This window comes from Hemitrygon akajei, chromosome 6, assembly GCF_048418815.1.
Source record: "Hemitrygon akajei chromosome 6, sHemAka1.3, whole genome shotgun sequence".
Lineage (NCBI taxonomy): Eukaryota > Metazoa > Chordata > Chondrichthyes > Myliobatiformes > Dasyatidae > Hemitrygon > Hemitrygon akajei.
This window is the reverse complement of record NC_133129.1, coordinates 43,008,512-43,026,468: the sequence shown is the minus strand read 5'-3', so window position 1 is coordinate 43,026,468 and position 17,957 is coordinate 43,008,512. Positions and strand designations below refer to the sequence as shown.

Genomic DNA, 17,957 nt, shown 5'->3' with positions numbered 1-17,957 from the left:
CCCCATCTTTCATTTTCTAAAGCCTTTGTACTGCATTTTACCACAAGGACTACAGCAATTCAACACAGTGACCTTTGACCAACCTCTCAAAGCTAATGAGAGATATGCAGTGTCCTCTCAGAACATCCCAAAGCATTTCCAAGATACCAAGGTACCTATAATGAGCAATAAATGCGAGTCTTGTAGGAACACCTACTAACCATGAATGAATAAAAGAAAATTGTTCTTCGACCTCAAAGTGTATCCTACTCGTATGTACAGTGTGAAAGATGTTAACAGCTAAGAGCAATGTTTAAAAAAAAAATAGTGGGTGCCACTTGGTAAAATTTGGAATCATAGAGCAAGAAGCCTAACATGTACATCTTTCCCTCAAGCGTGTCGTGTAATTTTTTACATACTGATACCAGGAAGGTTAACAGAGGTAAACAAAATGATTTCTTGGAAATTGGAGGTTTCCGTTATGAATAGGAATCTAAGTATGCCGATTTCATCCCCCAAATACCACCCCCCCCCATGCCCATCACTAAAGCTTGAAGATTTTATTATATCTGAGAGGGCTTCAGGATTTTGAAGTAGTGCAGCAGGACAAATATATCACATGCAAACTTCTCAATACCAGCATTAAACTGAAAAGCTCTTCATTGAGGGAGTGCCCCTGGGGATTCTTAACATTATCTTCAAAACACAGTTTATCAGGCAAAACACAAAAGGAAACTCACTGCTGATTACCATCCCTAAGCTATTGCATCATTAGCTCTCCACATTAACCATCATTTGGAAGCAACACCACTACACGGAAGAGTAAAGAAGGTTCTCTAATAAATGACTTCAATAACTGTCATCCCTTGGTAGTATTACTACTCAAGAACTGGCAAAGATATATGTATATACACATATTCCTTTGACTTTATTCACTATTAAAACATCATCTAATTAGTAGTACTAGTTGTGTGATGGGTGCAGAGAGGCTTTAAGGAGACACGGACTATCTGAATGGTTAAGTGACTATAATATAGAAAAATGGGAGGGCATCAACTTTGAATAGGAGAAAAGCAGAACATTTTTACATGGTGCTGGTGTTCAGAGGGACCTGGGTTATTTTATATATAAAAAATCCATTTAAAATTAACATGCAGATAAAACAAACATTACATTGACCATGAGTGCAAGAAGAATGAAAGAGTAAAAACACCTCACTCTGATTATACTGGGACCTGGTAAAATTCCACCTGGAATGGTGTCTACAAGCCTACTCTTCCAATCAAGGAAGGATATTCTTGCAACAAAAGGTTCACCACATTGATTCCTGGAATGGATGGATTCTCCAACTAAATTTGGCAGCCAGGACCAATACTCTCTAGAGAGTTCAGATCTCCCAAAAACATAAAATTCTCATGGCTTGACAGGGATGATGTTTCCACAAATTGTGGTGTCCCAGAACTACGGAAGCTAGGGATCACACTCCCAACGGAGTCAAAGACATTTAGGACTGAGACAAAGAGATTTCTGTGTCTAGTCTGCAGTGAATTATTGGAATCCTTGAAGGAGAAGGGCTGGGGATACTCAGATGCTGAGTACATTTCTTTAACAAAAAGTTACAAACAGTTAAGAGCAGGAAATGGCATGAGATAGCAGATCAGCCTTCATCACTCTGGGGCCTATTGCTTATTCCTGTTTCCTATGTATATTTTCCATCCTTTCCTTCCTTTGAAAATGGGTTTTGATATTCAATTGCCCTTTCTCTTGCCAATAGTCTTTCAATTTTTACAGCCCATTTTAATGGTGCCTAGAATATGTGTTACATTTCACTATTTATTTTATTTAGAGATACAGCATGGTACAGGACCTTCCAGTGCACCAAGCTGCGCCAGCCAGCAATCCACTGATTCAACCCTGGCCTAATGACAGGACAATTTACAATGAATAATTAACCTACTAACTGGTACATCTTCGGACTGTGGCAGGAAACCAGAGCACCCGAGGAAACTCACATGAACACGGGAATCCAGATTCAAAAAGTTTAGATTTCTGATAAATTTGACAAATGATCTGCTCACCTACCAATATAGATTTGTCCCAGAGAGACCAAACTCATGAAATGTTCTTAAATTTGGGGAAGGCTATTTGCAATTATCATCAGACAGGATCTCTCAAAGGTTGATTGGAGGAGCTTTCTGCAGGTAAAGGGGCATCTGATAAGACGAGAAGAATTTGAGGCCAGCATATTTCTGTTACACTGAAAGGCAAGGCTGGCAAGATAAAGGGAACCTTAGTTGATGAGGGATATTAAAGATCTGATCAGATAAAAGATGGTGGCTTATGTCAGGTAGGTGGAAGAGATTAAACAAATTCCTTGGAGGATATACAGGATGTAGGAGTACATTTAAGAAGTAAGTTAGGAGGATCAAAGAGGGGTATGAATCTTCCTAACAGGTAAGATGAAACAAGAGTCCTTTAAGATACTGCTAGCATATTAAGAGTAAAAAGGGAAAATGTAAGGTCCCTTAAGAATCAGGTAATCTGTAATTTTTAAATCAATACTAATATCTGTATTCACCATGAAGAAGGACATGGAAGCTAGTGAGTTCAAGGGAGGGAACAGTAATATTTTGGAGCATATCAACATTAAGATGTCAGAGATGTTGGAATTCTGAAGCACATAAAGGTGGACAAATCCCTGGAGGGGTTTGACTGACTAAGTGTAACCCAGGGTGTTATAGGAAGTAAGGGAGGAGATTGCTGACAGCATTTTCAAAAATTTTGTTAGCCACAGGCAAGGTAGTGGAATACTGAAGGATAGCTAAAGCTCTGCCTTTATTTAAGGACAGCAAACATAAGCTTACATCAGGATTTAAGTCTGGTGCCATCAGCATTGGTCATATGATCTCTTATCGACCAAGACCAACAGCATAACACAAGATTTCCTGGAGCTGCAGACTGGAATCCATTGGGAGTTCGACAATTTCATCATTGCAGTAATTGCTATCTGTTAAGAAGCCAACAAATGGTGTCAGATGGACCACTCCTATACATTTTTCTGTAGATTCCTATCCACTATGCATCATAATAGCTTTCCTACACACAAAGCTGACTAAAGGATCCAATAGGATTCCACTCACCGTCTGAAGCAAGTTTTCACATAGTGTTTTTGCCGATGCCAAACCTTCTGGTTTAGGATGACTGTAGAAACAAAAAGGTTATAGCTTTCTACATAAAGAAAAGCAGAATAGACACTGAATATTTACTTTGCTTAAGCCTGGCTTCACAGTTTCTAATGTGGCAACAATCACCCAGGGTAGTACACAAAAAGCAGTGTAATTTTATGAACGATTAGAGCAAATGAAATTTCCTAATGGCTACTGACAAAAAAAAGAACTTCCTAAGAGATGCCACTAAAGATTCTACAAGGAAGTTTTATTTTTGGAAATGCATTCCATGCCTTGGGTATGTGAATGCAGTAGACAACTATACATGCAAGGCATTACGAAGAACAGAAAGATAAATTTCCAGGAAAGCTTTCAGGTAGGAGGTGAATGCTAGCCAGGTCATGCTTACACTTGGAGAACAAAAGGGTTGGGATTTTATACAGCTACGTAGACAAGCAATTTCTAATTTCCCATGCAAAAGATGATTTCATGTCACCATAAGGTGATAGATAAGGGAGGTGCAGATTCAAAATCTAGTTCCAGCAAAAGAAACTTGATGCTACTACAGTCTGATCAACTGCTTTTAGTAATCAATACGGTGGGTAAATGAGATTGTATGTGGAAAAGACTGAAAAGTTAGCTACGTTCCTAAACTCTGCTCAATAATCATCCACCCCCACCCCCAAATATATGCATATATTGAGCATAAAAGCACCAGGCTCTGATGTAATCATTTCACTTCCAAACTACTGATAACTGCCCTGGCTTGCAAATCCTAACAAGGTCTCCTCAGAGTAAAACAGCCAGCATCAGCTATGTACAGTGGCATGTAAAAGTTTGGGCACCCTGGTCAAAATTTCTGCTACTGTGAATAGTTAAGTGAGCAGAAGATGAACTGATCTCCAAAAGTCATAAAGTTAAAGATGAAACATTCTTTTCAACATTTTAAGCAAGATTAGTGTATTATTTTTGTTTCATACAATTTTAGAGTGAAAAAATGGAAAGAAGAACCATGCAAAAGTTTCAGCACCCCAAGAGATTTGATCTCTCAGATAACTTTTACCAAGGTCTCAGACCTTAATTAGCTTGTTAGGACCATGGCTTATTCACAGTTATGAGGAAAGACCAGGTGATGCAAATTTCAAAGCTTTATAAATACCCTGACTCCTCAAACCTTGTCCCAACAATCAACAGTCATGGGCTCCTCTAAACAGCTGCCTAACACTCTGCAAATTAAAATAAATGATGCCCACAAAGTAGAAGGCTATAAGAAGATAGCAAAGCGTTTTCAGGTAGCCGTTTCCTCAGTTCGTAATGTAATTAAGAAATGGCAGTTAACAGGAATGGTGGAGGTCAAGTTGAGGTCTGGAAGACCAAGAAAACTTTCCAAGAGAACTACTCGTAGGACTGCTAGAAAGGCAAATCAAAACCCCCGTTTGACTGCAAAAGACCTTCAGGAAGATTTAGCAGACTCTGGAGTAGTGGTGCACTGTTCTACTGTGCAGCGACACCTGCACAAAAATTACCTTCATGGAAGAGTCATCAGAAGAAAACCTTTCCTGCGTCCTCACCACAAAATTCAGCCACAGAAGTTTGCAAAGGAACATCTAAACAAGCCTGATGCATCTTGGAAACAAATCCTGTGGACTGGTGAAGTTAAAATAGAACTTTTTAGCCACAATGAGCAAAGATATGTTTGGAGAAAAAAAGGTGCAGAATTTCTTGAAAAGTACACCTCTCCAACTGTTAAGCACGGGGGTGGATCGTTCATGCTTTGGGCTTGCGTTGCAGCCAGTGGCACAGGGAACATTTCACTGGTAGAGGGAAGAATGAATTCAATTAAATACCAGCAAATTCGGGAAGCAAACATCACACGTCTGTAAAAAAGCTGAAGATGAAAAGAGGATGGCTTCTATAACAGGATAATGATTCTCAACACAACTCAAAATCTATAATGGACTACCTCAAGAGGCGCGAGCTGAAGGTTTTGCCATGGCCCTCACAGCCCCCCCCCGACCTAAACATCATCGAAAATCTGTGGATAGACCTCAAAAACAGCAGTGCATGCAAGACGGTCCAAGAATCTCACAGAACTAGAAGCCTTTTGTGAGGAAGAATGGGCAAAAATCCCCCAAACAAGAATTGAAAGACTCTTAGCTGGCTACAGAAAGCTGTGATACTTGCCAAAGGGGGTGTTACTAAGTACTGACCATGCAGGGTGCCCAAACTTTTGCTTTGGGTCCTTTTTCCTTTTTTGTTATTTTGAAACTGTAAAAGATGGAAATAAAACAAATATTCTTGCTTAAAATATTAAAGGAATGTGTCATCTTTAACTTTATGCCTTTTGGAAATCAGATCGTCTTTTACTCGCTTAGCTATTCACAGTAACAGAAATTTTGACCAGGGGTGTCCAAACTTTTGCATGCCACTGTAACATTCTCACAAATAACAAACATGTGCCCTATAAAGTGTTAACAAATCCATATCATGGTTTACATGCCTATATATTCATGCACAGGTCTAAATTGATTTGGGTCATTTGCAAGTGGGTGACTGCAGTATTCACCCACCAAAAAAAAAACAATAGGTGATCCATAGAAACACTCAATAAAATGCTACCATATTCAGATATTCATGCCAATTTTCACAAAATTCCCATTGGTTTTATTAAGAAATAATGTTCCTTTGCAATTTTTTTTTATTCAGTTCATGGGACAGATCATTGATGGCAAGGCCAGCATTTATTGCTCATTCCTAAATGCCTTTTCTGAAGATAAGTGTATCAACGTTTTGAACCTCTGCCGTCCTTGTGGTGAAGGTACCCAACAGTGCACATGTGGTAGAGAATGCCAAGGATTTTGACTCTCGAATGATTAGGGAAAGGCACAACAGCGTGATTTGAGGGCTGGTGGAACTGATGATATCTGCTGCCTGTTATTCTAGGCTAGTGTTCACCAACCCGTCGATCTCGATAGACTGGTCGATCTTTGAGACTTTCCCAGTAGATCCAGAAAAAAAATGAAAAATAAATACACAAATACTGTTGAGAGATTGTTTCCGGGTTGCGGAGTTTTCGTTCCATTCTTTCTGCCCAGTGCGCATAGGTTCCCCGCACTACACAGTGTACTTCAGTGGTCCCCAACCACCAGGCCACGAGAAAATAATATGAGTCAGTTGCACCTTTCCTCATTCCCTGTCACAGCCACTGTTGAACTTGAACCCACACGAGGTCATCAGTTGCCTAAACGCGCAGCTGGCGGGAAGAGCCCATGCTACAGGGCCGGAGCGCAGACAGATGGGCGCCGCCTTTGAACCTGTTTAGCACACCGAATGTTAGTGGGGAATCTGGTGCTAAAATATTCGCAGATGACCTAATTCGGGCTCAAGGTTTCGTAAGTATCAGAGCAGCTACCTCGCTGCGATCTGCTGAAACAAACTTTTGTTGGTCGATAGATCCTACAAGGGAGGCAGGCACGGGCCTCTCACTCTCCTCGCTCGGTTGGTCGCTCTGTCCGGACTGCAACCGCCGTGGCCCCGGCACAGGGACCTCCGGCCCTGACCTTGTCCTCTCACCCCACCCATGACCAGCCGCACCTGGCCAGAGCGTCTAGTGGCGGGCGGGCAGAGGATGGAGTTCGGGCCTGGAGGCTGTCTAATGCGGCAATGAAGCCCCCCCGGTCGGCCGGTCCACAAGAATATTGTCAATATTAAACCAGTCCATGGTGCAAAAAAAGTGTGGACACCCCTGGTGCTTATGCATTATTTCTACTTCCAGGTTGCGGGGTTTTACTTCCGGTCTTTTCTGCCCCAGTACTCATGCCTGTGACTAATCAATTTGGAGTCGATCTCGCCTTTCACTAAGGACGAGGTAGTGGATCTTGGGCTTAAAAAGGTTGGTGACCACTATTCTAGGCAGTAGTGACTATAGGTTTGCAAGCTGCTGCCGAACAAACTTTACCAAGTTACAGCAGTGCATCTCATACAGAACACACTGCAGTGATGGCAGAAGCAAATGTTTACAGTGACAAATGGGATACCAAGTAAGTGCCATAACTTGCCCTGCAGAATGACAAGCTCCCACGCAAGTTGCTCTTTAACTATTAAATGTTAAAACAATAGTACAACTAAGTGTGAACAGAATAACTGTACTCTCAGAAATTTATTTTTAGAAATCTTTGCTTATATATTTCAGGAAAACTTACGTGATATAAATGTACATTGGTTCAAATGCCTCCCTTCCAGACGTTGGCTCAATGAACCCTGACCCTTTGCCCCGCAGATGAACTTTGGCTCCTGTTTCATTCTGAATATGCTGCAGAAATGATCCACCTGGGCCCTCCACTTTTTCTTTTGCATTGAAATTTGGAGGAGCATGCTCTAAACCTACAAAGATTTTGTCCTGAACAAAATGCATCTGTAATGGGAAACAAAAAAGTATAGATTTCAACATACTAGTTAAAGTGAGCACAAAGTAAAGTAAGCTGCTCCAATCAATCTCTTTATTCTTTATTGTGAACTACCAAGCTAAAGCATCAAAATATTATTCATATTTAACAAACTTTTTTCATTTTTTGTTGAGGGACCAGAAATATTCCAATGTAAAAATGCCCTCCAGTAGAGAAAACTAATTAAGGGTTACCCAGATGAATGTAATGGAAAAGGGTGTATTTGAAATCACCTTTCTGTTAGCATTGCACTGGGACTTAATCAAGCACTTAAGTTTATCAGTTTAAATGTTATTGCAATAAATGCGTTCTGATAAAATATACTGTAGTGTCAGAGAAAAAATAGAATATAAAAACAATTCTTACATAAGTACCAAAAGGACTTGTCCCATCCAAATCCCAGCATATGATCAATATTTGATTTCCCACCTCTTTGCAGGCTACTTTTTAAAATATATTCAGTTTTTTATCCAGACATCCCTCACAAAGTCAGTGCTTATGATTCATCCCAATTTGTTCCGGCATTGTTTTGGGAGTCAATTTCTCAAACCACTGAAATTGTGAATATATTCACATAGTACTGTTGAGTAGGGAGTTCCAGAATTTAGATCCAGAGAAAAGAAATATAAAACATGTTTTCCAAGTCTCGGTGGTGTGGTGGTATTCTTATTCATCTGTTCGCTTGCCTTTTATGCTAGAAATCACAGGTTTGGGATGTGCCAAGTGCTCATGAATGCTTTGAATAATGGATGAAGTACCCATAAGCTGCTCTGTTGAGTGGTTTCAACTTCTTGCATTATGTCATGCCCTGTAGATGCTGGCTAGGCTTTGGCAGGTCATTTGTGTAGTATACCCAATCTCTAAACTGCTTACAATGCTCACGTCTCTGGACTGATTTGGTTTTTAGACCATGGTGATACTGTGAATGTTGATGGGAGGGACTGGGGGGGAGGGAAACAGGGCCGATGGAGTGTGATAGTGCTGTCAGTGAATGTTTAAAGTAGGTGACTGATTCAGTTTGTCTAGGTCTTGCTGCATGCAGGCATATACTGCCTCATCTACGGACAAATTACAAAGTATTGAAAATTTTCATTGCACAGCCCCACTCCTGATCTTACATCAGAAAGCCATTGAAAGGAAAAGATGCTTGGGCTCATTGGACACTGCCCTGAGAAAACTCCTGCAGTGATATCCTGTGGGTGGTGTGACTGACCGCTAACAACTGTAACCATCTTCCTTTGTACAAGGTCTGCTCCTAACCATGCAAGTGTTTTGCTCGATGCATACTGCCTTTAGTTTGATCAGGGCTCATTGATTCCAGACAAAGGCCGTCAAATAATCAAAGACATTTACTCTCACTTCACCACTCTCTGTGAGGAAGTCTGGAGCAGCATGATCTCGATGAAACCCAAAGTGAGCATCAGTGAGTAGGTTACAGGGAAGTCAGTTCCACTTGTCAATAACACCATATATCACTTTGACAAAGATGGTGTGTGGACTGGGTGGTATTTTTGAGGGTAAGGACACATCTGAACAACTTCCCACTTTGCTCAATTGATACCAGTATTATAACCAAAGTTAGTACTAACTGGAGTCAACATCGATGACTCCCTGAATCATTCCAATTGTCTCAGTGCTAATACTTTGCCATTCTTAGTGCTTCATCCTGCCAGTGGGTCAGCACATCCAAGAACAATGATCTTAAAAGTATCATTATGAGAGTGAGACTTTATTAGGCTGCTATTTAAATGGCCTGAGAATCAGTTCTTGCAATTCAGTATTAAGTTTGCCAGGAGCTGGTTACATCTTTGTCAAACACAAACTGATGTTGCTATCACTGTCAGATGGTGTCTGGTTTATTCCAATTTTTCAACTTGGTAGTTTGGTATAAATGAGTGACGTGGTAGACCATCTCACTGACAATGAAAAGAACCAAACATTTTTCTCAAGATCTGGAATTACATACAGGCCAGATCAGCCAAGAATGATAAATTTCTTCCACAAGTAGACATGAATGAACCATATGAGTTTTCATAACAATGCAATACTCCATTAGCAGTCGTGCCATTACCTTTTATTAGTTATTATCCGAATTTAGAGCCCACAATCACATAGCAAGATCTGAATTAATCCTAGATTATTGCTGCAAGTCGCTGGACTACAAGTTGCATCAGAACTACATGCTGTACTTTCAATCCTACTCCAAAGTCACAGAAGAAAGTGAAAAGTAACTTAGATTAACCAAGGTGGTCATTCAAAATGAAAAATGTGATTTAGAAATAGGATTAAAGTACAAACAAAATTCTTGGGCTTTGATAGAATTTAAATGCTGAATTCATCAGATCAATTTAAAAATAGGATTTTTATACATATTCACTAATGCAAACAATCAAAACTTAAAGGATAAATTCCAAGTACTATAAATAGTCAGCGTCCCAAGATTGGATGGAGTTCAAAGCAGAGTGGTACAGTAAATTCAAGTTGTGCTTTACTTTTATGACATGCAAATGTGTCTTTGTGGTATATGACACCAGCTTCCATTAAGGAAGAAAAAGGAGAACATACACAATTTAACACCACATTCATAAATTTATACCGTAAAATAACACTTTTCTCTTCCATTTCAATAAAAGAATTTAACTAACAATTCAATAGAAAACTAGCTTGAAAAATGTTTACAAGAATAAAGACATATGTAAATTTTGGACAAGATTAGTCATTTGTACTCTTGGCCTTTTATGTTAGTACAAAAATCCAATTCCAGGCTGGAAAGAATTTCAGCTCATGTGGTGTACAACAGCAGCTGGTGCTTCTGTTTCTCAATTCCAGCAACACTGTTTCAATCTTAATTTGGGTTCTGTCTCTTAATTTGCACATTATTCCCTTGACCAGATCTTGCAAAACTTCAGACTCTTCCACATCCCAAAGACATGTTGTTAAGTTAATTTTCTATTTAAATTGCCCCAAGTACAGATTGGTGGCAGAATTGATGGAAAGTTTGATGGGCATATGAGAATGAATAAACTTCAGGAGATTAATTGGAACAGCAGGACAGATAGGACTGCTTTGAGAAGAGGCAAAGACTCAACAAACCCAGTGGTCTAATTACTGAATAGCAGAATGCCAGGGTTGATCAGACCCCAGCTTTTGTCCCACCTGCACTGGTCCACAGGTCAGTTAGCCATCTGGAAGCTTGCTCAGCTGCCTCTGTGACAGTTCTGATGGCTCTTCTTTTTGCAGTCCCCGTAATGCCAAGGAGAGAGTAGGTCCTGCAAAACGAGCAGCCAGCAAAATCTCTACACCCTACCTCTATAGCCTCTCATCCTGCTCTCCACCCCTGAATCTGGCACTGCTCTATCAGCTCTGATATTTAGCTTTGTTAAGCTCTAATGTGTCCTCAATTCAGTCTTCCCAAGGCAGTGTCAATTCTACTATGACCATCTGCTTCGAGGTTTCTGATGATAATGCGTTAAAGTTAGGGAACTTTAAGAAATATAAACAATTAAAATCACTCTTAGCTTTAAGTAAATCTAATTTATTAATTTTATAAAATATTGTCATGCTCACAATGAAATAAGTTGTTTCACTTCAATTTTGCGCTACAGTCGAGCATTTAAGTCTAGATGTGTGGTTTTACTCATCCACGCCTCTAATAACCACTTTTGCAATATAGTTCTAAAACCCTATATATGCCCAACCCTATTAACAAGAAGAAGCCTCAACTTATTGTTAAAGTTTTTGGGAAGTGTGTTGGGCCATGTGCACACTTTTTAAATCTTCCCCCAGATTTAGATAAATCTGATAAAATAATAAATAAACTGCTTCAAAATACAAAGCAAATACACACTCCAACCCTAACACCAATTTAAGCTAAATTATACATACCCCTGGCTGTAACTGAGGCAAAGTGCTAAATGGAGAGTTATGTGCAGTCATTGGACTGCTTCGTGCAGTAGAGGTGACTACTGGTGGAAGTGGTTGTTTAATGGCTTCTTTTGCTAGTGCTTCACCAATGATCTCTTTGATCCTGTTCACAGCCCCTGAGATAGAGAATAAAAGCTGAAATTTATGCACATTAATTTTGTGGAGAAGTACATCAAGTAACTACAAATGAAACAATTCTATGAATGTTTACAAAAGAATCTTTCCTCCAAATCCAAACAGATGCTATAAAACCTACTGCATTAATAGACAAATGATATGCTGGATTGATTACATTATCACAGAAGTTGATCAGTAGATCCGCATTATTAAAAAGCCTGCATTAAGCTGTAACCTGGTAACAAATTCATTACAGCTTTATTTTATATTACAATAGGAACATAGTGCTCATCTTCAAAAACAGCAGTCTTTCTATTGTTTTTGAAATCCTTTAACATCTGAAAAATAAAATTTGTTAACTTTCCCTAGCAGAAATTTCTTGTGAGATATCTATCATTGAACAGTAGCACAGCTGGTAGCGCCACTGCCTTATAGCTCCAGTGACCTGGGTTCAATCCTGGCCTCCAGTGCTGTCTGTGTGGAATTTTAAATGTTCTCTCTGTGACCATGTGAGGTTCCTGAGTGCTCTGATTTCTTCCCATACTTCAAAGCCATAGGGCTTGTACATTAATTGGTCACACAGGGGATGCTCTGATTTCCTCCCATACTTCAAAGCCATAGGGCTTGTACATTAATTGGTCACACAGGGGAGATGATGAGACTGTAGGGAGAATAAACATGGGAGAAGTGTAAATGGGTACCTGATGACTGGCACAGACTCATTGGGCCAAAAGACCAATTTCCATGCCAGCTGACGCCAACGTTGTCTTCTGACAACGGTTTTTTTTTCAAATGACAGCTCAGGTAACACATTTACTATGTTCATCATTTCAAGCAACTTAAGAGCTGAAAAGTGTCCCTACAGGTTGACCTACTGACTGATCCAGCCAAGGCAGATACAGTTCTCCTCTTGTTCACAATTAGCTAAGCTAATTCTGGGCTCAACAGAATTTTGTGCGGTGACAGTAACCCAAGGATTTTAATGCACATGGGGACAATATGAACCAAGGATGCTGCTCCTGAGCCAACGTACAGCAGTAAAAAGAATTAGGCTCAGGCCTATAGGTCCATATAACAATAATGAACATATGGAGTTATTGGCTCCATGGGAATAATAGTCCCACAATAAACTGATACCTTCACAAGAAAATTTAGAAATGCAACTATAAATGATAACCTAACTTAAGGTACAAAAAAAAAACCTGTTTGTTATACAAAAGGTTGTTACTTATGCTCTTTAGCTTTAACAATCACAACAGATTGTCCAGGTAATACAAAAATGTTTGAAGTTTAATCAGTGAAAATTAGACACTTAGCAATTTCAACAAGTCTTACTGTCCACACTCTTCTGCGTCTGTGCCTGTATGCAAAGGTAGAGGGGTCGATCCCTAAAGAAAGATAAATTATTGACTTATAGTGCTTTAACTTAAGTATTGCTAATGCATTACAACAGTTCCATATATAAATGAAACTTCATCCTTCTATAAAATATTATTCTAATTACCTGTTTGAATGAATTAGCTACAATTGCTGATGAGCTAGGCAAAGAAAACTTGTGCAAATGAAGAAAAAAATAGCATCCATAAGTTTTATGACCTCAAGACATCACAAAGTGTAATATCACTAACTAGATATTTTCAAACCACACTTTTGTAATGTAGGAAGCACAGGGAAGATCCATTAAATATTCATCCTTTATTGCTCAAAGGACAAATATTTGCCAGGTCAATATTCTGGCCTTAGTAAAATTCACAAACATGTTTCAAAATAAAACTTATGGGAAAATTCATCTACATTTATACAGCTCATTTCACAACTTGAGGGACATCATAAAAGTTAATTAAATTCTTCTGAATTTATGATGTAGGAAATGTAACAGCCAATGTGCCAAAGCAATAATCACAAAATGATCTGTTCTGTGATGCTGGTTACAAATTAAATATTGAAAAGCCTTCATTGTTCTTCTTTGAAATTCTACGGGATACTTAAGGCCACCAAAGGAGGAAAGTCAGCTTTTAGTTTAACTTTACTAGTATAGTTCATGATACACTATAGTGTTTGAGCAGATTTTAAGCAAATCCCTAAAATAGAATTAGGAATACTACTAAATAATCAGTACTGACATCTCAGCCACTCAACTGTAATTATTGAACACAAATATTACAACACACATATAGACTCTTAGGCCAAACATGATACCAAATTACACTAAATCTATCTGCTTGCACATGATCTATACCCTTACATTCCTTACGTCTAAGTGCCTATATAATAGCCTCTTAAATACTACTATCATGTCCACTTCCACCACCACTCCAAGCAATGTGTCCCAGGCACATACAACTCAGTGTAAAAAATTCTTACCCCTCATATCTCCTTTAAATTTTCACCTTTTGCCTGAAAGTGAAAAAAGTTAAGAATTCTAACTCCCTACCCTATCTCTACCCCTCATCATTTTACAAACCTCTGTCAGGTCTCCACTCATACTCTGATGCTCTGAAAACAATCAAAGTTTGTCCACTCTCTCCATCAATACTCTTTCCAAAACCTCCACATCTTTCCTATAATGTGGTAACCAAAATTGCACACAATATTGCATATGTGGTAAAACCAAAGTTGCATTTTGAATTCCCAGCTTTTATATTCAGCATCCTGACCAAAGATGAAAGGCTATGCTCCTCCATCACCACTCTATCTAATTGTGATGCCATTTTCAGGGAGCCAAAGGCTTTCACCTCAAGATCTCTCTGTACAACAATGCCCCCAAAAGATCTTGCCATTTGCTGTATACTTTGCTTCTACATTTGAACATAGAACAGTCCAGCATAATACAGGCTCTTTGGCCTTTTAATCTACTCCAACATCAATCTAATCCTTCCCTCCCATGTAGCCCTCCATTCTTCTTTCATCCACGTGCCCATCCAAAAGTCTCTTAAATATTCCTACTATATCTGCCTCTACCACGAGCCCTGGCAGGGCATTCCATGCATTCAGCACTCTCTGTAAAAAAATCTTACTTCTGACATTTCCCTACACTTTCTTCCAATCACTTTAAAAGTATGCCCTCTTGTATGACCTATTGCCACCTTGGGAAAAAGGTGCTAGCAATCCACTCCTTTGCCTTCTATCATCTAATACACCTTTATCAAGTCTCCTCTCATCCTCCTTCGCTCCAAAGAGAAGAGGCCTAGCTTGCTCAACCTTCCCTCATAAGACATGCTCTCTAACCCAGGAAGCATCCTAGTAAATTTCCTCTGCACCCTTTCTAAAGCTTCCACATCCTTTCTATAATGAGGTAACCAGAACTGAACATAATACTGTGTGATCTAATTGGAGCTTTATAGAGTTGCAGCATTACCTTGAGGCTCTTGAACTCAATTCCCCAATGAAGGCCAACACACCACACGCCTTCTTAACCACCCTATCAACTTATGCAGCAAGTTTGAGGGTTCTAGCAACTTGGACTCCAAGATCCCTCTGTTCCTGCACACTGCTAAGAATCCTGCCATTAGCCTTGTTCTCTGCCTTCAAGTTCAATCTTCCAAAGTGCATCACTTCACACTATTCCAGACTGAAATTCTCAGCCCAGCTCTGCATGTTGTCATTGTCCTGTTGAAACCTTCAACAACCTTCTACACTATCCACAACACCTTCGAATCATCTGAAAACTTACTAACCCACCCTTATACTTCCTCATCCAATTAATTTAAACATCACAAAGAGCAGGCATCCCAGAACAGATCCCCATCAGAAAGCCATGCTGACTATTCCAAATCAGACTATGCTTTTCCAGATGCTCGTGAATCCTGTCTCTAGGAATCCTCTTCCCTATAGTTTGCCCACCACTGACATAAGAATCATTGGTTTATTATTCCCAGAACTATCCCTATAACCTTTCTTGAACAAAGTAATAAAATTTGCTATCTTCCAATCTTCCGGTACTACTCCTGTGGTTGGTGAGGATGCAAACTGTACAGCAATCTTTTCCCTCACTTACCGTACGAATGTGGGGTATATCCTATACAGCCTCAGGGACTTATCTGTCCTAATATTTTTCAAATGCTCCATTGCATCCTCTATCTCAATGTTGACATGCTCCAGTACATTAGCCTGTTCTACACTGATCTCACATTCATCAAGGTCCCTCTCACTGGTGAATACTGAAGCAAAGTATTCATTAAGGACTCCCTTGACCCTCTCTTATTTCAGACACATTTCTTTTTTTTAAAAAAATTCACTGATCAGTCCTCTAGCTATTGTCCTGATCTTTACTTATCTGTAGAACGCTTTGGGGTTTTCCTTAATCCTTTCACCAAGGCCTTCTCAGATCCTCTTCTAGCTCTCCCAAGTCCCTTCTTAACATCCTACCTGGCTACCTGATAATTCTCAAAAGCCAAATCTGATTTTTGTTTCCAAAGTCTTAAGGCTTCTTTCTTCCTCTTGATGAGATGTTCTACATCTCTTGTCAACTACAGTTCCTTCACCTTATCATCCTTTCCTTGCCTTAATGGGAGAAATCTAACCAGAACCACATGTAACCTCCACATTTCAGTTGCACCTTTCCCTGAAAACAAATGTTTCCAATTTATGCTCCCAAGTTCCTGCCTAATAATATAATAATTAACCCTCCCCCAATTAAATACTTTCCCATACTGTCTGCTCCTGTACTTGTCCAAAACTATGCTAAAGGTCAGGGAGTTGTGGTCACCAACTCCGAAGTGCTCATCCACCAAGATATCCGTCACGGGACCAAGTTCATTGCCTTGTACTAGATCCAGTATGACCTCTCCTCTAGTTGCCTGTCGACATATTGTGTCAGGATCCCTCCTGGATGCACCTAACACAGTCTGCTCCCTTTTAACTTCTTGCACGACAGACATGTCAACCGATATTAGGGAAACTGAAATCATCCATGACAACAATCTGACGAAGGGTCTCAGCCCGAAACATCGACAGTGTTTCTCATCATTGATGCTGCCTGGCCTGCTGTGTTCCACCAGCATTTTGTGTGTGTTGTTTGAATTTCCAGCATCTGCAGATTTCCTCGTGTTTGCATATATATTTAGAAGTCCATAAACAACTGATGTCACAAAACATTCATTCCCACTGATCACAAACTCCAGCCAGATTAACACCCATCCACCACTACCCTCCATTGTCTAAGGGCAAGCCAATTCTGAATCCAAACTACAAAGTTAGTGCTCATCCAATGCATCTTAATCTTAAAGGTCAGACTGTCATGAGGGACCTTGTCAAATGACATATTTTTAAATCCCATGTAAATAACATTCACTCCCATCTTAAATCACTTCTGTAACCCCATCAAAAAATTCAACTAAGTATGCTAGGCATGCCCTTAGCACAAAGACATGAGGTCTATTGCTAGTAAGTCCATACTTTTCCATATGTGCGTAAATTCCACCAATACAAAGCCTCACCCATTGCTTCCCTACCACTACTGAGAGGTTCATCAGCCTATAGTTTCCTAAATTACCCCTATTGCTTCTCTTCATCACAGGACAAACACTGGCTACTCTCTTGCACCCAAGATCCTCATTTGTGGCTGGACATGATACAAAAAAAATTTGAAAAAGCACCTAGTGCTAACAAAAAATCTTTAAGGCATGAACAATCTGTTTTATTGCCTTTCTCAATAACCTTGGGTAGATCTCATTAAGCTCTGGGTACTTAATGTTCTTCAACAGACGCAGCACCACTACCTGTTTGATCCTAATTTATCCTAGATTATTAGCATATCTCTCCCCGCTACGTCCTTCTGCTTGGTAAGTATTGATTCCAACTACTCATTCATTACCTCTCCAGATACAAATTCCCTCCTTTATCCTTCAATGGTCCTACTCTCTCCCTAGCTATCTTATTGTTTTAATGCATAGTAAATTTCCTTTCCTTAACTCTACTTGTCAAGGACATTTCACAGCCCCTTTTTAGACCGCTAACAAGTCCTTTCCTAAGTTCTTTCCTTATACTTCAGAAGGACTCTATATGATTTCAGCTTCTTTATGAAAATGTTATCAAGTTTTCTTCATATACAAAGTATACATTTGGATCACACCATTTCTTTATGCATTGCAGTAAAAAGCTCATATAAAATCCATCTTTAAACTTTATATCGATGTTCATAAAATTTTCTTTCACATTATTATAAAAATGCAGGCCCAAATACACAAATACAAAACTTCAAAAGGATTACAGGTGACCCTCACATTATAGCCATTCAGTTAATAGATATTTGCCTTTACAGGATAAACAAGACACTACCCAAAATTTGAGATGTGGAATAAAATTTTCTCTCACAGTGTTTATG

The 17,957-nt window shown here is 39.4% G+C and overlaps 1 protein-coding gene across 2 annotated transcripts in view; it reads right to left on the bottom strand.

Annotated features, from left to right (window-relative positions):
• LOC140729013 (KH homology domain-containing protein 4-like) overlaps nucleotides 1–17,957 on the bottom strand; it is a 57,584-nt gene that overhangs the window by 15,649 nt on the left and 23,978 nt on the right. For both annotated transcript variants that reach the window (XM_073048250.1, XM_073048251.1), the window contains 4 exons: nucleotides 12,968–13,020; nucleotides 11,477–11,631; nucleotides 7,349–7,560; nucleotides 3,120–3,180 (listed from right to left, as the gene is read on the bottom strand). In XM_073048250.1, the coding sequence (XP_072904351.1) occupies nucleotides 3,120–3,180; nucleotides 7,349–7,560; nucleotides 11,477–11,631; nucleotides 12,968–13,020 (481 nt within the window). The remainder of the gene's footprint in view (nucleotides 1–3,119; nucleotides 3,181–7,348; nucleotides 7,561–11,476; nucleotides 11,632–12,967; nucleotides 13,021–17,957) is intronic.